This window comes from Alexandromys fortis, unplaced genomic scaffold, assembly GCF_014885135.2.
Source record: "Alexandromys fortis isolate MF-2015 unplaced genomic scaffold, M_Fortis_MF-2015_v1.1 scaffold_26, whole genome shotgun sequence".
Lineage (NCBI taxonomy): Eukaryota > Metazoa > Chordata > Mammalia > Rodentia > Cricetidae > Alexandromys > Alexandromys fortis.
Genome location: NW_026067894.1, coordinates 9,716,961 through 9,738,813, shown reverse-complemented (window position 1 = coordinate 9,738,813; position 21,853 = coordinate 9,716,961). Strand labels below are relative to the sequence as shown.

The 21,853-nt window shown below is 40.9% G+C and overlaps 1 protein-coding gene across 10 annotated transcripts in view; it reads right to left on the bottom strand.

Annotated features, from left to right (window-relative positions):
* The window catches only part of Epb41 (erythrocyte membrane protein band 4.1), a 146,966-nt gene that overhangs the window by 70,779 nt on the left and 54,334 nt on the right, over positions 1 to 21,853 (bottom strand). For 9 of the 10 annotated variants that reach the window (XM_050151278.1, XM_050151327.1, XM_050151291.1 and 6 more), the window contains exons 2-4: positions 7,290 to 7,767; positions 5,157 to 5,363; positions 1,832 to 1,936 (exon numbers count right to left, since the gene is read on the bottom strand). In XM_050151278.1, the coding sequence (XP_050007235.1) occupies positions 1,832 to 1,936; positions 5,157 to 5,363; positions 7,290 to 7,760 (783 nt within the window). In that variant the 5' untranslated portion in view covers positions 7,761 to 7,767. The remainder of the gene's footprint in view (positions 1 to 1,831; positions 1,937 to 5,156; positions 5,364 to 7,289; positions 7,768 to 21,853) is intronic. The other variant, XM_050151299.1, reaches the window with a different exon arrangement.

Genomic DNA, 21,853 nt, shown 5'->3' with positions numbered 1-21,853 from the left:
GACAGGGGCTCCACCTCCACTGAGAGCCCCTGTCTCAAAAACAAGGTAAACAGCAAAAGAGGAAGATACCCAGTGTCAACCTCCTGGCCTCTATACACATGCATACATACGTACACACTTGCATAGACACACACATAAAAATGAAGCACATACATGTTTGAGCCTTGTCGTAAAGGAAGTATCTGAATGTTTTTTTTCTTTGCTTCCCCTTTGGTCCAAAGGCAAGGGAATTAAACACCAATGCTAAGTCTAGTGGGACCTCTGAAAACCCTCAGTTTATATGCAACCCAAATGCTTACTAATGGCAACTTTCTATCGCATTGGAGAGGGTGTCTGCTCCCACAGCAGAGTGCTCTATATTCTCCACTGTTTTAGGAGACTTCCCAGCTCTTCCTTCCAGAAATCCCAAGCAAGTATAAGACTGGGGCCAAAATCCCTACCAAGCTGACACTGAGAAAGCAAATCCAGATTTGTGTCAATCACGTTGGAGCTTCAAAGTCTGAGCGATCGATCTTTCAGAACCAGTAGTTGCTTATGATGTAAGATGGCTCAGCAGGTAAAAGCACCACTGCCAAGCCTGAGTCGAATCCCCCAAACTCTTGTGGTAAAAGGAGAAAACCAATTCACAAAAGTTATCCTCTGACCACCGCACCCCCCACAAAATAAATTCATGTAATTTATAACTTTTTTGTTTTGTTTTGCTTTTTTTTGAGAGAGGGTTTCTCTGTGTAGCTTTGGAGCTTGTCCTGGAACTCACTCTAGATCAAATTGCCATCCAACTCACGGAGATCCGCCTGCCTTTGCCTCCTAAGTGCTGGGATTAAAGGCGCATGCCACCACTTGGCCACTGAAGGGTTTAAAATAAAGCAGCATTTGTTCTCAATTATAGTCTCTGTCTACCGTTGCATTTCCTATAATTAAGGTCATTCCTGTATCACTGAAGGGTCTAAAATAAAGGAATAGCATTAATTATAGGGAGCGTGACGGTAGACAGAGGCTGTAATTGAGAACAAATACTGTAGTCAGTGAAGGATAGGGGTCAGGTATCTTAACTTTTCCACCACTCATTAGCTGTACAACTTTGATATGGATAATTGTGCTGAGCTTCAATTTTCTTATCATTAAAATTGTAGGAATAAGCATGGGAGGCATTTTCTCTTGATGATGAAAAAAGCACATTTGTAATGTTCTCTCTTTAAAATGGAAAAGAAAGAAAACCTCTTTTAAAAAGAAAAATCTCTTCAAAAAAGAAAAAGAAAGAAAATTTGAGACAAAATTTACCAGTGTCTTAGAGAAGCACTTATAAACATTGTTACCTGATGGAGGAAGGTAATTGGTTAATTATAATAAGCCAACTGCTTGGCCTCATAGCTTAGAACATAGGTGGGTGGAATAAACAGAATAGGATGCTGGGCGGAAGAGGAAGTGAGGTCAGACTCTGCTCTGCTTCCAGAGGGACCGACAGCTCTGCTCTCTGGAGCAGAGACACCAGGATGGATGGAGGCTAGACTCTTCCCGGTAAGCGCACCTTGGGGTGCTTACACACATCATTAGAAATGGGCTAGTCCAGGTGTGAGAATTAGCCTGTAAGGGTTAGAGTTCATGGGCCAAGCAGTTCTTAAATGAATACAGTTTGTGTGTTGTTATTTCGGGCATGAGCTAGCCAAGCGGCCGGGGTGTTGGGGACGAAGCCCCGCCGCTCCTATTTCAACAGTTACCAACATGACAATAGGCAGGCAGACACTGTTACCAACAAGAGAGCAGCAGGCACAGACATTGTTACCATTATGAGAACTGAAATTGCCAGCTGCTTATATTGCAGTCTCCTTACCTTAGAGGTTGCACTATCCCAAATAGCCAAACCAAAGTAGTCTTCCTCCAACAGATTGAGGTGCTCACAAACTCGCTTAAGCAAATCCTGTCCCTTAGCATGTTTCTGTGAAGATACACAAACATTAATTAAGGGTTCTTATTCCTGTATTCATCACCAAATTTTTTCAAAAAATGTTCTTTTCCAATTTCCTTTTTTACCTTTGGTAATTAATACATTCTCAATCTAAATAGAACATGATTTATAAAACCCCCCTCTTCCTGGATATGTCAGCTTATAAACAGAACATATTATTACAGCACTTTGGAAATAGCCACAATGCTAAGTAAAATCCCACCTACCCTCTTTCTCCACTTCCATTAAAAAAAAAAATCACACCCCTAAACCAGGGTCTTATTCTGTGATCCTCCTATCTTAGATTCTTTTTTGTTTGTTTGTCTGTTTGGGTGGATTTTTTGTTTGTTTGTTGGTTGGTTGGTTTTTTTTGTTTGTTTGTTTGTTTTTTGTTTTTTAAGAGAGGGTGTGTAGCTCTAGCTGTCCTGGAACTCACAACTCACAGAGATCCGTGTGCCTCTGCCTCCCAAGTACTGGGACTAAAGGCGTGCACCACCACCACCTGGGTCTGCCTTCGATTCTAGGTGCCAGGACTACAGGCATGTCCTGCCACACCCAGCTAAGCACATTCATTCATTCTCATTCGCTAATAATTTTTTTGTGCAGCATTTCCTGAGCCACGCTACTGGTCACTACGAGTTACCACGATCAACTAAATTACTAACTCAACCTTTCAAAACAGATGATAATGTGGCTGTGGAAATTATTTTCAAAGTAAGTTTCACTAAGAATGAGCTATACCCGAGCTCCCTAAAACCCCTTTCTGAGGGGTAGAAAACAAACAGCCTACAGACACTAGATGTTATAGTGGTTACTCAGCAGTGTTACAAATCATTTTCTTACAAAGTCAAACCACTTCTAAAGCTGGCACTTAAGCTCTAAAGGAAGCATGCCGTAATTTACAGGCTGTGAATTAAAGCCAAAACAACAACCTGGCTCCTCTATTTACCAGCTATCCAGCTGTGTCATTCAATTATCACTAGCCCTTCAACTGTAAAATAAGAATTTTTATACCCATTTACTAAAAAACCAGAAACAGGTTAATGCCTTCTGAGAAATACATATAAAAATACTTCAAAATTTACATATCTTTCCTTCCCAGTTCCAGGTATGAACCCAGAGCCTTTCGGGTGTCAGGAACATGCACTATATTGAGCCATGCCCTAGCTACACAGATATTTTTAGTATATACAGTTGACACAGTCTCCTGTTAATGTGTTATTTTAAATAACTTAATAATTTGCATAATTGTTCATTTAGTGTTAACTCATTATATAACATTAAATTTAACCTTTTTTCTGATTTCACTCTAAATGAGGGTCAATAATTTGAGAATTCAGGTACAAGTCCCTAAACACTTTCATTCATAATTCCCAAATCCAGGAGTTCTAACAATCAAAAAGTTTATCGCTAAAACTTATTTGTTGAAAACTTCTGGCTGTTTATTACCCTCAGTAACCCATATCAGAACAAATATTTATATTTTCTTGTCATAGAAGTAACAGTTCGAATCAGGCATAGTGGCACACGCCTGTAATCCTTGCACTTGGGTAACACAGGCAGGAGATTCAGGGATTCAAGATCATCCTAGGCTACATGACAAGACCAGCCCGAACTACATGACTCTCCATCTCAACAACAACTACAAAATTAAAAATATAGTTGGACAGTGGTGGCACACGCCTTTAACCCCAGCACTCGGGAGGCAGAGGCAGGCGGATCTCTGTTAGTTCGAGGCCAGCCTGGACAAATAAAATTCTAGAACAGCCAGGGCTACACAGAGAACCCTGTCTCAAAAACAACAGTATTATATATAGAATACACACACACACACACACACACACACAAACACAAACACACACACACTCTATACATAATACTTTAAAATGCTTGTGGTTGGATACATTTATAATTGTACAAAATCTGATCAGTAATAATAAAACTCAAGCACATGAATGACATGTTTTGTCCATAAAAGCTACTAGTACTTGCAATAATTGTGCATATAGCAACCACAACACAACTGGCAACTACTGGCAAGTTAAAGCAACTGTTAACAGATGCTTTAGTTCATCCTGAAGGAACAAAGAAAGAAGCTGAATAACTGACATTTGTTAAATCCTGATTCAATTACTGATTCTTTCATAAAACATTAGAGATTTTATGATGTGGCATTATATTTCAGTCTCCCTCTAACTGGGAAAAAAAAAGAAATGGCATATGATTTATATTTCTATAGTCTAGTTCATGGGACTAAAAATATATCAGATTGATTGAGGCTTAGATCAGGGGGAACAGAAATGTTAAACAGGAGCTGTGCGTGTGTTTGTGTGTGTGTATGTGTGTTTGTGTATACATGAAACTGTGTACACCACATGTTTGCAGGTGCCTGAGGAGGCTGTAAGCGGGTGCCCAATCCCCAGAACAGGAGTTATAGAAAGTTGTGAGTACTGGGAACCAAACTCAGTCCTCTGCAACGTCAAGAGCAGCAAGTGCTCTGAGCTATCTCTCCAGCCTCATAACTACTTTCTACGTTAATTATTTGCCCCCACCCCGTGTGTGTATATAACATGTATATATGGTGTTTGAGTTCCATGGCATGCATGTGGAGCTCAGAAAACAACCTCAGGTGTCAGTCCCTTGCCTTGTACCTTATTTGAAACATCTCTCATTTTGTCTCTGCCCACACCAGGCTACCTGCCCACGAACTTGAAGGAATTCTCCTGTCTCTGTACACACCTCACTGCAGGAAGACAAGAATAACAGATTCTAATGCAGCCAGCTTTGTGTGGGTTCTAGGGATTTGAACTTACAATTGAATTGCAGGTGCTTTTATCCTGAGACATCTAGAGATTTCATTTCCAAACATAATTATGGGGATAGCTGGACCTAGTATCAGAAATTCAGCCTACCTTGGGAAATCTGGTCATAGAGAAATACTACACACACACACACACACACACACACACACACACACACACACACAATCTTTTGAAAAACAAAATGATTCTAAAGTTATAAAAGTAACCACATGCTTAAATCTCAAGACCTTGACAGATTCAGGGAGGAGGAAATTTTTCTACCACTTCATCTCCAGAATGCCACTGTTAACATTTCTGTCCACAGAATGGTCCTCAGAGTGGGCCTTATCTTTACTAGCCCCACACGCCACACGATTGTAGCTCTGACTCTGGGATTAAAACACACTCACCTCCACCACACACTCAAAAATTGTGTCGTCCAACAGAGAGACCTTGCAGTGCATGTCTCGGTGCCTCCTGACTGGCTTCTGCGAAGCCTCGGGTTCTCTCTCCGCTTTTGACTCGGGGTCCTCCTTCACGCCTGCCCTGGAGCACTCTTCAATACCTTCTTCCCTCGTTTCAGACTCCGGATCCTCTCTGTGTTCTTCCTGAGCTGGCTGCACATCCACCACACCAAGTCAGTGAAAAGACATTCACAAAACAGGTTACACACTCCTACCTACAGTAAGCAGAACCCCACCAATAAAAACACAAACAGAAGCTGGAAGGTGGTGGCACACATCTTTAATCCCAGAACTCAGGAGCTAGAGACAGGCAGATCTCTGTGAGTTTGAGGCCAGCCTGGTCTACATTAACAAGTTTAGCATATATTTTCTTACATTTTTGGGTTATTATTATCAAAGACAGCTAACTAGCCTCAAACCTGTAGTTCTCCTGCCTCAGTCTACTAAGTGCTGGGATCAGAAGTCATACTGGATTATTTTCTTTCTTTCAACACATTATTGAAATGAGTTTTAACTAAATTCTATGAATTTTTTTCTTCCAAAACAATACATGGTTGGCATTTATTAAAAAAAAGAAAGAAAGAAAGGAAGGAAGGAAGGAAGGAAGGAAGGAAGGAAGAAAGAAAGAAAGAAAGAAAGAAAGAAAGAAAGAAAGAAAGAAAAAGATTGAATTGCTTGCCTGCTGTATTAGATTCAGGAGGTGGCTGACAGGCTGGTATGTAGTTTTGATTATTAAGAACAATTAGAATTTATGCTACACTCCTGTCTCCGCCCTCATCTTTCCAAAGGAATTCCGGGATTACAGATCTGTGCTACCACATTCATCGTTTCATGGGGGTTCTAGGGATTTGAATTAGGTCACCAGGCTTGTGCAGCAAGCCTTCTTACCCACTGAGTCTCCTATCCAACCCGGGGTATAGTTTTTAACATTGTTTCACTAACAGCGAGCACCTATTATGATTTCATCCTAAAGTCAGCCTTTGACACCCTGAACACACAAGTAATATTTCCAGAAACACATGTAATAATTTTAGAAAATCCTAATGAAACTATATACCTCTTTAGACCTTTCACAGAAGCACACACAGGACTGAACAATCCAGACAATGTTCAAAAGCTACAGAAGTAAAATCTGAAAATAACTCTTTGTAAGCAGCAAGGCTATAAACAAGTAAGATTCCCAGAAGACAGTCTGAATTAAGCTAGTTGTGCTTTTATGTATTTTTTTGGAGAAAAGAACAACTCATGTTTAATTACACTGTGGCAAGGTTAAAGCCCTGCATGAACACACACTACAGGAGGGGCCAATGAGATGGTTTATCAGGAAGCAGCAAGTGCTGCCAGGCCTGGCTACTTGAGTTTGATTCCTGAAGGCCACACTGTGGAAAAAAAAGAGACTGACTTCCCAGAGTTGTCCTCTGGTCTCCATATGTACACTATGATACACGCATGTTCAAACATGCACATACGCACATGCACAAATAAATAAATAAATGTGATTTAAAAAATGTAAAACCATTACACATGGAACGTAATTAACATTGCAGTGACACGCTCCCTAGCATAGAGCCCAACTAGGGCAGGCGTGGCTCAGGTTGATCACATGAATTAACGAAGATTTTTCACAAAAGGGCCACACTGGCTGGTAACTATCCCATCCCTAATTCCACCAAAATGAACTCGGAACCACCTCACTTCTTCCTTGCTCTCTCATTAAAACTCTAATCTGTTCTGTTGTCACAGCAAGATGATAACACGGACTGAATAAACTCATCTGATAGTTCCTTCATTTCTTTGATTTATAGAGCATATTTTTTTAAAGTCATGTTTCAACTGATTACATTAATTTCTTTAGAGCAGAAACTCCTTATGCTATTTATCGCTATCAATGCCTAAGTCAACTGACTCATAAAAAAATAATAGCAAATGTTCTTCTATGAAAAGTACAGATATAATGTATCTTCATTATACTCTTCTATGAAAAGTACAGATATAATGTATCTTCATTATACTCTTCTATGAAAAGTACAGATATAATGTATCTTCATTATACTCTCCCCCCACAGGCGAACGCCTTACCTGTGTCTCTATACTGCTTAGTGAATGAAGATCCAAAGATGGGTCTGTTTTGAGTTCAGGCTCAGGAGCTGCAATAGGGGCCTTTAGAATGATGTCTTCATCAAGGCTGGTTCCAAAGTCTGTCTCCTTTGGACCGCCTTCACCTTTTTCTTTATCTGACTCTACTTCTCTGCCTTCTTCTTCAGAAACCTGAGACTTGGGCCTTTTGAGCAACGAGGAGAGCAGTCGTGACAGGCCTCTGCCTTCTGACGTCCGTTCCTTGTTCTTGGTCAAGTCTTCATGCGTCGGAGTGTCCCCATTGGATGCTCTCAGCTTCGGCTCACACTGATTAGCGCCCTCAGCTGCCGGCTGGGAAGCCTCTTCCAGCTGAGTTTCTTGTTGGCCTGAGTTTGTGGCTCCCTCACCTTCTTCCTTCTGTTGCTGGTGCTGAGAATCCTCAGCTTCAACCACCAAGCTCTTCTCTGTTGTCATGATGTCCCTATTAAAAGGAAGAGGGGGGTGGGACTGTTATAAGCAAAACACCTTGCTAAAGGCCAAACCCAAAAACCTCAAAAGACTAATATATTTGGATTTGATCACCAACAGACTTCCAATCCATTAAACAGAAGACCTTACATTAAAGCACAAAAATATTTTACCTATACATCCTGGATAAATTATTAATGCCTTAAGTTATGAAAGACTAGCTTAAAATAGTATCTACCAAGGCCACGTAATGAAACATACCACAGTTAAATTCAAGGCTCAGAGCTGTACAGAGCAAATATGCCTTCATGCTCCCTAAAACAGGGCCTTATCTGGATACTGTCCTTTCACAGGGTGAATCGAAAATGCAAGATTTGCAGGAATCCCATACTCCAGAGATGACTGGATTATTAAGTTCCGCAAATCTCTTTTGTTTTCCCTCCTCACATTTCTTAGCATGAAGATTTCTCCATTAGGAGGAGCAAATGCAGAATTCTGATCATTTTCTAGCAGAGTTGACAACAGCAAGAATAAGTATGCAGCCCAAACAACCACACAAAAGATGCCCTTTAGGTTTCAGGATGCAATACCAAACTCCAACCTCTTTCAGAGGCATCTGATTTTAAGCTCTTCAAAACAACTTTTCTTCTGAGAAACATGATTTTGAATGCTCAGCAATCTTGAAAGTAGGAAGTAAAACCATTATACTGGGGGTGAGAAGTCAGAGAAGCGCTGCGGGGGAAGTGTCAGGAAGCCAGTGTTGATTCACATATTTGAAACTTGATGGTCTCTAGCCTTTTGATGTCGAAGCTCCAGCACTGCTACTCAAGCCTCACGATAAGAATCAAAGGGCATTGCCACTGCTGCTGCAGTTCAGAGGTCAAGTCTCTGAGAGAGGCCTCCAACTAAAGTGGCAGCCCTCATTCCCAAACACAGCCTCCCAGCCCTGCCACACCACAGCCTTGTAGATGCACTTACTGCCCTTCCTCCATATAACCCTCTCTCCATAGAAAACACAGGATCTCGTGAGGATAAGACCGTAGGTCTTTTTTTTTTTTTTAAACAGATCCATTCTATCTTTAGTCTCTGTATGTGTCAATATACATGTGTGTGCGCAGGTGCCCAAGGGAGCCAGGCAGGGGATCAGATCTCCCGGAGTGATAGTTACAGGCAGTTGTCAGTTTTAAGCCCTTCCAGTGTGGGTGCTGCACATCAAACTCAGGAGCTCTGCAAGTGAAGCAATACTCTTAACCACTGAACCAACTATACAGCCCCTGAGTCTATTTTACCACTTGCACACCCAATGGCTAGAACAGTACCTGCGTAGACTAGCTACCAAGTGTTTGTGTGTGTGGTGTATATATGTGAGGGTGTGTGTATGTGTATAAGGGAGGTCAGAGGTCAACTTTAGGTATCTTCATCAATCGTCCTCCACTTTATGTTTCTGAGACAGGGTCTCTCACTGAACCTGGAGTCCACTGATTTGGTTAAGCTGGCTGTTTGATGAGTGAGTTCCAGGGAACTGACAGCTCTGTCTCCTCAGTACTAGGGACTACAGGAATGTGACATCGAGCTCAGCTTTTATCCTGGGTTTTGGGGATCTGAACTATGATTCTTTTGCTTGTAGGGCAGCAGGCACTTTTCTGATGGACCCATCTTCACAGTTATTTAATGAAAGTTTAGGTTTTCTTTTTCTTTGTTTGCTAGTTTGTTTTTGTTGTTGCTGGTGTTTTGTGAGACAGGGTCTCACTGTGTAGGTTTGGCTGTCCTAGAACTCACTACATAGACCAGACTGGCCTCAAACTCAGAGACCCTCTGCCTCCCAAGTGCTGGAATTAAAGTGTGTGCTCTTTTTTTTTTTTTTTTTATTGTGAATGTCAGAGGGCAATTTGTGGGAGTCAGCTCTCTCCTTCCAGCCATGGTTTCCGGGATTAAACTCTAGTCAGATGCCATTATCCACTGAGCCATTTCACTGGACAAGTAAATTTTTTTAATGACTTAATTTTATCTGAGTACATCTGATGTCTATAAACTTCAAAGGCACCCTCTAAATTTATTCAAGCATATTCACTCATCCATCAAGCACTCAGTACAGGACTAAGGCTAAGCGCCAAAGATGTCACAGTAAACAAAACAAGGTCTCTGTCATAAAGAAGTTTACTCTCTCAGAGATTCAGCTTTGATACAATGGAAGAAGAATGCAACGGGAATCTTGTTTTAGCAAGAGCCACACCTAGAATAACTGTGCACACATGGAGGAGATCAAGGGAAAGGGGAAGCAGCTAGTGCTTGCACTGGGTACTGTTTCCTGTGTCAGAGTCATGTTAGCTGTCTTACCTACATTACCTCAAGTCTTTCAATAACCCCATCCCCCCAAAAAGGCGTGAATCATCTGATCTTGTAATTGAGGACATTTAAATTCAAGAAATACCCTGAATGTGGTCTATCTCATAGCATCCTGGACGGTAGGTTGGGTCAGGAATGGCTAATACTTGATTGGGAAAGAGTAAACTTGCCCAAGCCAACACAGCTAGTGGTTGTGCTACTACAAATGGTGCTGAAATAAATGAAGGCATAATCATAAAAAGAAAGCCCTTAGAAGAACACTAACTCTATTTTTAAACATTAATAGTATTTTTAAAGTTATGATATTTAAAGACAAAAATCTATTCTCATTTACTAAGCCACTGAAATGACTCTGAGCTAATACAATACAAAATGTGGTCTTTGTAAACACTGCACAAAGCCTTGGCCAATCAACACTCAGATTTATTTATTTATTTATTTATTTGCTCCTGAGGCACACCTGTACTTTAAGAGAAATAAAATAGTATCAGGAACAGAAAACACATAGATCCCAAAGTACTTTTCCTTAAACTTCAAAGTAGTTAAACAACACAAGAAAGAAAACCTGGAGCCAGGTGGTGGTGGAGCACGCCTTTAATCCCAGCACTTGGGAGGCACAGTCAGGCAGATCTCAATGAGTTTGAGGTCAGCTTCGTCTACAGAGTGAGTTCCAGGACAGCCAGAGCTGTTACCACAGAGAAACCCTGTCTCGAAGAAACCAACAAAGGAAGGAAGGAAGGATCTGGATAGATTAATGAGAGCACCGTGATAGTCTCTTGGCAAAACTAAGCAAGGAACTTGATGATGACAAGCTATTGTCTGTGGGTTGCACACACAGCTAGCTCCACATCTGCCTGACCAAAAGGGAACAGAAGGCATCTCTGCGCTAAAATGTCCTGACGCAGAAGACTGTACACCAGCTTCTCTCCTACAGATCTTCAAAACACTGCAAACCTGTCAGGAAAGTCTCAGCAGGCATGAAAACAACTTAGCCTCTGATAGTCCTGAACTTTAGTGGACAGAGTATTTATTCTTGTGTTTTAGGGCTTTTTCTTCTTCTGGTCTTAAAGACAGAATCATCTTTCAAGGATATCGCTATATCAGAAAGTACCGAGTAAGTACTCTGTTACACATGCACAGACAATAACAGTCATCTGTGTGCTTGTTAAACTTCAACCTGCACAGAATCAATTAGTGACCTTGTTAAAATACAGGTTTGAGTTCAGCCCACTTGGAATATGGCCCGAGAGTCTGTCTTCCTATCACGTTTGATACCTGTGCTACTGGCCCTCTGAGAACACTTTAAATAGCAAAGCACTAACCCCACAAACAGTCACTGTAGGAAGGCACTTCAAAACGCCTAGCGAACAAACAGCAAAGAGCCACTTCCAGGAAGAGGAAAATGTACGGTGGGAAAGCTTTACTCAACAAATGCTTGCTAAGCTAATACAAGAAGCAAACAAAGCCCCATGTTATTGAGCACGCGAGCAGAGCCATTCACATTCTTTAGAACTCAAAATCAGGCCTTGGAATTTTTCTAACCACAGAAGCGTGGCCCTGCCACATTCCCCATGCAGACACGACATTTGCCCAGACTCAGCATTCTGGATATCTCTCCCCGTTCATAAAATCTCCTTACCATTAGAACACAATGATTAAAACATGCAAAAATAACAACGATTAATAAAGAATCAATATACTCTGCCACAAAATTGAACATATTAAAAAAAAAAAAAAAGAATGGGGTATGGTAGCCCACAATTTTAATCCCAGCACTCAGGAGACAGAGGTAGGTCAGACAAGAGTTTGAGGTCAGCCTGATCTATAAAGTTCTAGGATTGCAAGGGCTACACAGAGAGATCCTATCTCTAAAAAACAAACAAAAAATTAAACAAGTAAGCAAATAATTTGTTTTTGGCCTTTTGAGACAAAGTCTCATATAACCCAGGCAACCCTCAAACTGTGTAGGTAGCCAAGGTTGACCTTGAACTCCTTCCTGATCCTCCAGCCTCTCCTGAGTACTGGGACTAACAGTGCCAGCAGGCCACCAATAATATAATAATTTAATATTAATAATATAATAATCAATAAATAATCATTTTTCAGTAGCTCAAACTTGTCCTGGCAATTCAGTGATACACGCAATCAGGTTCTTCAGGTTACAGACGAGAGGTTGGATAGTGAAGGAAGATACAGTCAGCAGCAGAACCAGGACACCCTCTGCAGACTCGCTGCTGAATGGCGCTGTTCTCATCCTGGACACAAAGCCCGAAGGAAAGTATCTATTTACTTCATGTCACAAAGAGCTCTTTTGATTGTTGTAAAGGGAAAAAAAAAATCCGTACAACACTGAAGACAAAGTGATGAGCCCCCATTCAGAATCAATCTTAATCCTGCAAATCCTGAGACATGTACGGCATCTGGAATCAAAGACGCGTTTGTCCTAACAGTGTGAGTCTGTTATCTTCAGGGAAATCAGATCGTCGTGGCCCCATACTAAGCTGGTTGAGAAGGCCAAATGAGGACTTTCATTTTTTTTTTCTTTTTTTAAAATCTTTCTTAAATTTGGTGTTCCATTAATGCTTTGAAGGTAGAAAACGTTATGAGAACAATACTATTTGGTGGCATTTATAAAAGCTTTCTTTGCTGTCCACATTTAATTATCTCCTTACTCTTTCAGATAGCTCACAGAGTTACCTACCCATGGTTACTGAGCGCTAATCAGGTGTGAGGTTTTGGCTTGGGTCCCGAATACACAGTTCTAAGGTAGGAAAGAAATGCATGAAGAACCAAAACTAAACGGTAAAACACTGTTTAATCTGACAAGGAGTTTTGAGCGGAATCAGGACTATAAAGTAACAGAGAACACTCTAAATTAAGAACTCACAACTCGAGCGACAAGAAAAGCGACACTAAGAAGGTGGCTTTTAAGTTAAGGATGAATCCAGACGTCAGTAGGAAAAAACCCTGAGGAGCACGAACAAATGGACTTCCAGGCAGAGGAATTAGTAAGAATCGTATAAGTCCTTAGGAACCAGCAAGATCCCAAGACTGGCTGGAATAAGATCACAATAGGGAAGTAGGAAGAAGTAGAGTTGGAAGAGAGCTATCATTTAAGATTAGATTTCAATTGAAGTAATAGCAGCAGCAAGCATTTATTATCTACTTGACGACACACATTATTCTTAATGTTCACCATGCTATCTTACAACCATCCTGTAGACATCTTCATTTCCCAGATAAGCAGTCTCTTCAAAACCTTTTTTTTTTTGTTTGTTTTGTTTTGTTTTGTTTTTTGTTTCTTCGAGACAGGGTTTCTCTGTGGTTTTGGAGCCTGTCCTGGAACTAGCTCTTGTAGACCAGGCTGGTCTTGAACTCACAGAGATCCGCCTGCCTCTGCCTCCCAAGTGCTGGAATTAAAGGCTTGCGCCACCACCGCCCGGCCTTTCAAAACCTTTTTTTAAAAGCTTCAATTCAAAGTCAACCTGTACTTTAATAAAATTTTTAATAAACCAGGAAGTGGCAACTCTATTGTAAATTCTCAGGCTAGTAATTGTCTGTAAAAACGTGGCTGCTTGGATGTTTCTGCCCCAGGGCGGTAGGTACTATGTTAAATGAACACATCATTTCTTGTGCCTCCAGTCTGAAGACCCACACATGTGGACAAATTTCCCTTTCTATGAGATCAGGGACACAAGGAGAGGACGGTGCGGAAAGTCTTGGCTATGCTGAGCAGTTTGTTCTGAAAACAGGGAAGTCTCTGAAGATCTCTGAATGGGGACGTGAACAAAGTGGAGACCAAGAGAAACTCCACACACAGCTGTGTAAATTCAGGTTATCAGCGGATGCCCACAATGGGAATCCCTAGGGAAGCTGAAACTAATACTGGGTAGAGAATGTGCGAAGCTTGAAACCTTTAAAAAATCACTGCTGCCCTTATCTCCCTGGCTTTGGTCACACACAGTTCAGTGCTAATCTTCCAACACAAGCAACTTGTGGGTCGGATCCTAAATGCATTTTGTAATGTATTTCCCTTGGCCCACGCTAATAATGACTTAGGACACAGCATGCTGAGCGCAGTGGCACAGGCCTGTCATCTCAGCACATGAGAGGCTGAGGCAGGAGAACCTGAGTTCAAGTTCAGCCTGGGATACACACGGTGAAAGACGCTGTCTCAAACCCAAACCAAAACAAACAAAAGACATACAGCAATGGAAGCAAACTAGAAGAGGGAGATCTCACAACTACCTGAAAGTTAGGCACTTAATTCCCTGTTTTTCCTAGCTCAGTAAGTAATTATTCAAGCCATACGCCTAAGTGCCACCCCGTAGTTTTCCTGTCCTTCCCAGCCCCTTCTGTTACTTGCATGGATGTCACTGGGGACACAGAGAGAGGTGGTCCATCTCCACGGCCATCATGTTTGTCGAGTCTACACTTCTAGCTCAATCTACAGCCCCTTACAGGATCTGGCTCTTGCCCACCTCACCATCTCCAATATGACAAGAGTTCATAAGAAAAACATCTGAAGTCTTGATGAACAGAGCACAAGAGAAATACAACTCTAAGACAGAGCTCTTCAGCTGCATTTCTAAGGCTGTGGATACAGGGAACTTATTTGACAATTCACTATGCATTTTACGAATGTTAAAATGTTACAGGCACCCAGTAACTAGAAGGCGGCGCCTCTGGAAAGAACTCCGTTCACAGCAATTATGCTGTGACTTCAAACTCCCATTCGGTTCTGGTGGTTCAAAGAGAATGCATTTACCAAAAAAAAAGACAAAATAGTAGAATTTAAAGGTGACACAGAAGTAATTCCTCCAGGAAGAATTCACTAGTTCCTGGAAATTATAAAGACAGTTTTTACTTACATAAAAACAAAAATATCCTAATAGTCAACTACTTTTAGTAATTAAGTGGTCTGCTTAGGAACTGAGTTTATTGTAGCCATCCATTGTTAGCCATGGGAGATGGGATCTAGGATTCTCTAATGATAACCAAAATCCACAGATGTTCAAGTCTCTCATGATTCCTATAGACGCCCTCCTAAAGTTTTACATTATTACTGTTAGTGGGCAAGGTGCATGTGTCTCAAAATGTATGTGGGTGAAGGTGAGAGGACAACTTTGAGAAGTTGGGTTCTCCCCTTCCACTGTGGACTCTGGGACTGTGGAGCTTGGGTTGTCAGGCGTGCAAAGCAAGTGCTTTGCACACTCACCAGCCCTCCTACATGTGTTAACTCACCTATAGTCAGCTCACAGAACCTCACATAATGTGATGCTAGCAGCTGCTATGCTATACTGTTTAGAGTAATGAGGAAAAAAGTTTAGTACAGGCGCTATTTTTCCAGTTTTTGGAGATGCTTGAATTGTAAAACTAGCAGACACGGAGACCTGACTATCAACAAAAACATTCAGTCAGTAGATGAATGGACACGTGTGACAGAGGCCAGAGAAAGGATTCCACCAAGTGGGGCTTCACCTACATTAACTGAACTCAAGACTTTCTTCCAGGGCCAACATTTTACAAACAGAAAGGTAGGAAAGGAAACAAAAGGGCCATTAGAGTGGTAAAACGAATGGAGTATTTTAGAAGTTAACATTGTAAAGTCAGAGTTACCAAATAGATTAGAATTAAGAAAAAACAAAAACACACCACAGTGGTAGCACACGCCTTTAATCTCAGCACTCCAGAGGCAGGTGGATATCTGTGAGTTCAAAGCCAGACTGGTCCACGGAGTGAGTTCCAGGACTGGCTCCATAGCTACTCAGAAACCTTGTCTTGAAAAACCAAAAACCAAACAGACAACGCACCTCCCCTCCACAAAAAAAAAAGAAAGAAAAAGAAAGAAAGAAAGAAAGAAGGAAGGAAGGAAGGAAGGAAGGAAGGAAGGAAGGAAGGAAAGAAAGAAAGAAAGAAAGAAAGAAAGAAAGAAAGAAAGAAAGAAAGAAAGAAAAAACAGCAAAGGATAATGGCCTTTTCTCAGAAAATGCAATCCTGGAACAGTCTTTCAGACAGAAAAAAAATTCAAACATTGAAGTTTTAAGAATATGCTAGAAAACAGCCTGTTTCCCAGTAAAATCAATTCTCCCCAAACCACAGGAAAGTGTCTTTCCTTTATAATTCAATTTAAGTGCACTAAAAAATGAGAGACACATCAATGTGATTTTCAAAATTAAAAAGGTAACCCTCCCTCCTTCCTCTTGAAATTATTTTAAGTTTCAATGACTCTCTAAGACGTATCTGTCACACTGCATGAATCAGGGGGTGATACTCAGCATGAACAGGCTGTTTTCAACAACTTGATTTTAATTTAAGTCATTTCTATGCTGACTAATAGCGTTGGATCAACTCATTCAAAGATAGTTTTTAAATAAACAGATTCTTACTCATCTCCTTCTAAGAACAAAAAAAAAGTCCTATATTTCTCTGTAGAACTCAAGCTTGTACTTAAAAAATGTCTAGGTACATCCTAGATGTATTAATACTCTGGCTTTCTGAGAAGAATATCTCCAGCCTGTCGACCGAGGAAGAACTGAGAAAGCACCCAAACATTTTCATAGAATGACTTTGCATTCTCCAAGTCTAAAAATGTGTTATTTTAGCCATTCTCGGTGGAAGTCTTTATAATTAGGTTCTTCTTTTGGGATTTTTTTTTAAATCTATAGAACATAATTAAACTTTATTAATTTAGTCATCACTGTGGGCTTCAATTACTATGCAGAACTGATGTCCTAGAGAGAGAACGAGGTTCTCGGAATGGCTGGTGCTCTTCCAGTCTTGAAGTCTGCCTTTGAGAGTTCTGTTTGTTCGCTAGCCGTCAGCTCACACTGCTGCTATCAAGGACTCCTGTCAACAAGCAGCTTGCAACATCTCCTGTTCTGACACACTAATCTACCATTAACCGAGAAGTCAAATAGCCAGCCATGTTAAAATTGTGTCCAAATTAAGAGAAAGTCCTAAGAACAGAAAGACTGAGTCACATCTCTGGAAAGCCTCCAGAGCATGAATTTTTATGAAAATCGATTTAGTTCTTCAAATACCTCATACGTCCCCACTGAGGTTTCCATTATAAGGTGACTAGCTGAGGCTATCAGATAAGTGACCTTTGGAAAAACCACATCAACACAACGGCCAGTCTCTCTTTCCAGAGTATTCTACCTTGAATCTCTCTTGTGATAAACACCACAACCAAAAGCAACTTGGGGGTGTAAAGGGCTTCTTATATCTTATAGGTTACAGTCCATTCATGGAGAGAAGCCAAGACAGGAATTTGGGGCAGGAGCTTGAAGCAGAACTGAAGTGGACTGTGGAGGGAGGACTGTGGAGGGATGCTGCATTCTGGCTTGATCAGCCAGCTTACTCATACAGGCCAGGACCACCTGGCCAGGGCTAACACCACCCACAGTGGGCTGAGTCCTCACACTCCAATCACTAATCAGAAAAACTCCCCCATAGGCATGCCCACAGGCCAGCTGGCAGGAGGCAGTTCTTCAGGTGAGGCTCCTTCTGCCCAGCTAGTTCTTAGTTTGTGTCACATTGACCAAAAAAAAAAAAAAAAAAAGAGCAAACAGAGACAGTAAATCCTCCCTTTTTTTAAAAATGTGCATTGGTGTTTTGTCTGCAAGTATGTCTGTGTGAGGGTGTTAGATCTTGGAATTAGAGAGAGTTGTGAGCTGCCATGTGGGTGTTGGGAACTGAACCCAAGCCCTCTGGAAGATCAGTCAGGGAAGGTCAGTCTGTGCTCTTGACCGCTGAGCCATCTCTCCAGCCCCGACAATAGGTCTTTAATGCTGTTATTTCTAGAAGATGCTGCATCCATATAAACTCTTCGGCAAAACATGAACAAAGCACAGCAATAGTTTAGCCTGAAAGACCCAACACAGAAGGAAAACCACCCAGAAGGGTCTTTGTTTGTTTATTGGCTGGTTTCTTTTTTTGGAGACAGCGTCTCTCTAAATAGCCCTGGCTGTCCTGGAACTAGCTCTGTAGACCAGGCTGGCCTCGAACTCACATTGATCATTGGGATCAAAAGCACATGCCACCACTACCTGGCATAAAATTCTTAATAACATAACATTTAAAAAAAATCAAGATAAATAGCAGCCTAATTTCTAGCTACAAAGAGGTTTTAGCAGAGACTACAGAACTTTTTACTCTCTTATGTGATCTCAAAAGAAAACAAAACACATGGGTGCACTTTTCTAATTCCAGCACTCAGGAGGCAGAGGCAGAGATGCGCAGATCTCTTAAGTTCAAGGCCAACTTGGTCTACAGAGAGAATTCCAGGACAGCCAAAGATACACAGAAAAACCCCCATTTTGAAAAGTTGAAAGAAAAGAAAACACAAAAACGAAAGTGCTACTTTTGTAAACTTGATTCTGACAAAGAATACTCATCCTAAAAGTATTTTTAAATTTCTAAACTCAAGAAAGTCCTCAAAGTTTGCTACACTGGTAAAGTTTACTTTAACCAGTTCACTAGCTGATGCTTAGATGAGATGTGGTAAAACAGTACAAGGTAAAGCAGAAACCTGCACAGGATCGAGGCGTGTTTCAGAAGCAACTCTGGCGACTGGAAAAGACGCAGCAGCTCTCTCTCACACTCTCAACATAAATATACTGCAGACTGCCTCCAGACACAATGCAGGAGGAGATGTGACATAGTAAAATGCTGGGATATTTCAAGTAACTTGCTATTTGTTAAACCCTCCAATAAAATTACCAAGTAAATTCGATGATTACTTTCCCTCTTTAAATGGTTCTTTTGTTGGACATAGGAGCTCATGCTTATAATGCTAACGTTTAGGAAGCTGAGACCGGAAGATTAACATGAGCTCAAAGAAACCTAAGCTATAGGGTGGGACTTTGTCTCAAAAAACTCACAAAGGGGAGGGGGCCCTATTATCACAGGCTGAGTTCTAAGCAATAAGTGGACACACAGAATTCCCAGGAAAAGCTAGCTTGCTATGCTAGGCAAATCATTGAGCTCTGGGGCTCCTTTAAGACACCTCATCTCAATATAGGAAAGTGAGGAAGACAGTGTCAACCTCTGGTCTCCACAAACATCCACGTCTACCTGAACACACACAAATATTAACGTTCACAAAAAAGAAGTTTAAAAAAAAAAAAGAAAAGACGAAATAGTGAAGTGGCTCGGTGTCTTAAAGCAATCGCTGCATTTGCAAAGGGCCCAGGTTCAGTTCCCAGCACCCACAAGGTTGGCTCACAGCCCTCTGTGACTAAGTTACAGGGGATCCGATGTCTTCTTCTGACCTCTGCACACGGTACGCATATATACGTAAGTGCAGGGGGGAGGAAAAACTATGTTTTTCAAGACAGGGTTTCTCTGTGTAGCCCTGGCTGTCCTGGAACTTATTCTGTAGACCAGGCTGGCCTCGAACTCAGAGATCCACCTGACTCTAACTCCCAAGTGCATCATGACCATAAGGCAAAAATAAGTGTTTTTAAAAGGAAAAAACAGCCTACTCTACAAGTAAATTCCAGGATAGCCAGGGCTCTGTAGAGAAACCCTGTCTCAAAATAAACAACAACAACAACAACAACAAAAAACACCAAAAAGAAAAACAGTCTGCTAAAAATGGCAACGTGGGGAAGGAAAGCAGCACAGGATGGAGTGAGGGAGGGGAGAGGAAAAAGAGAAAGGAAGGTCAAATTCATACTACATCTTAAAGGGAAAACAGAACATTGACATAGGTCAGAGACAAAATTACCTGCTCCCTTTCCAACCTAGCAATATAAAGAGGAATCTGCAACCAAAGAATCCAAGTTAATATAGTTAACCTTAAGTTAAAATATAGTGTTAGTCTTAGAGAAACTGTACTTCAAAGTTCAGCAATTGCAAAATTTTATCTCAGATTCACTACTACACTACGAGCTTTTAGTAAAGGTATAATTAGTAGGATTGAGTTATAATTCAAAACCATCTTGAGAAAGACAGAACCAAAACCAGTAAGGCAGAATTCAAAAGAAACCCAAAGTTGATATACTGAAGCTATAAAACGCTTTTTAAATTTTAATTACAACATAATTTGTTAAGTTTCTTGTGTGGCAGCAGAAGGACATTAATATGCCATCCCACACAGAAACATAACACTTGACACTTAAGTTCTTGCCAATCATCTTCTCTTGCCCTCCAGTAACAAAGATGTTGTCAGAGCAGAGCGAGGGTCATTCCCTTCAATGGCAGCGGCACTCGGCTCCACAGGGATGTGGTTCTTGGTCATCTGCCTGGAACCTGAGTCCACAGGGAAGCAGGCTAGCCATTCCTGCCTGACCTCCAGACCACACCTCATTTACATGTGCTCTGAAAACATGAGGTTTTATTTCAATTCTGCCAAGATCATGAGCCACACTAGGCACTCAGAAACCCTGGTACCTCATTCCACACCTGGCCGGCGGTCTTGCCTTCTTTCCATTTTACAGACTAACGCATTACTCTCTAAACCAAATCTCAGCAGGAAATAAGTTTCAAATTTTTTCTTTTAAAATAATTATAAAATGCCATTTTATTATTATAAATGTTCTTCCAAAGGTCGTGAGCTCAATTCCCAGCAACCACATGGCGGCTCACAACCATCTGTAATGAGGTCTGGTGCCCTCTTCTGGCCTGCAGACATACACACAGACAAAATATTGTACACATAATAAATAAATATTTTAAAAAAAATAAAAATAAAAAAGAGAGGAGGGGGAAAGCCAGCTACCACAGATATTCTCTCTCTCCCTCTTCTCCTCCACCACCCTGCTTCCTGGCTGCAGCGACATAGCAGGTCTGCTCTGCCATGCCCTCTCCGCCACACTGGCCTGAAGGCTCTAAAGAAATAATGAATAAATGAAGCTCTGAATAAAATGAAATAAATCCTTTCTGCCTTTACAGACCTAGTTCATCAGTTTCTCCTAAACTGGGAACTTGGGGACATTAAACTTCCCTAAACTTCTGTCTTTTCATTTGGGGAAACAGTATCGTACTTTAGAGGATCGCTGTCGTGATTAGATGAGCTATCATTCTAAGAGGAAAATAAGATTAAGTTTTACAGACTATATTAACAAATGACAAATATATGTTTTAGTAAATTCATTCTGCCTCACTAAAGCATACTTGCTTCCCATTTTCTATATTTAACACAGAGTATTGGCAAAAATATACTTTCTCTTTAAAATATGCTGCTTTGGGATTCAGATTTGTAGTACAGTTTGGACAGATTAGATATAAAAATTTAAAGATTCAATACCAGATAAAAATTAAAGCAGCAGAAGATTTTTGTATTTTGTGTCTCCTGTATCTCAGGGTGGCCTTGAATTCATGGAATCTGCCTGTTTCTGTCTCCCGAATGCTGGGATTAGTAGCATAAACCGCCATGCCCAGCCCTTCTCTTCTGATTAGAATACAAAAATAGAATCTAGTAATCTGCCTTTGATTGTTTATGTTCCATAAAAGCCTTCATTTTAAAATATGTTCACATTATTGGGGTTAGAGAAATGGTTCAGCAGTTGAACATGCTTGCTGTCCTTGTAGAGGACCTGAGTTCAGATCCCAGAACCCACACTGGGCACATCAAAACTGTTTGTAACTCTAGTTCCTAGAGATCAGATGGCTTCTTCTGGAGTCTGTGGGCACCTGCACTCATGTGCACATGAACACACACACACAAACACATATGTATAAATAACTAAATAAATCTAAAAAATATTTTCATATCATTATTATTACTAATAATAATTCTTTTTTTT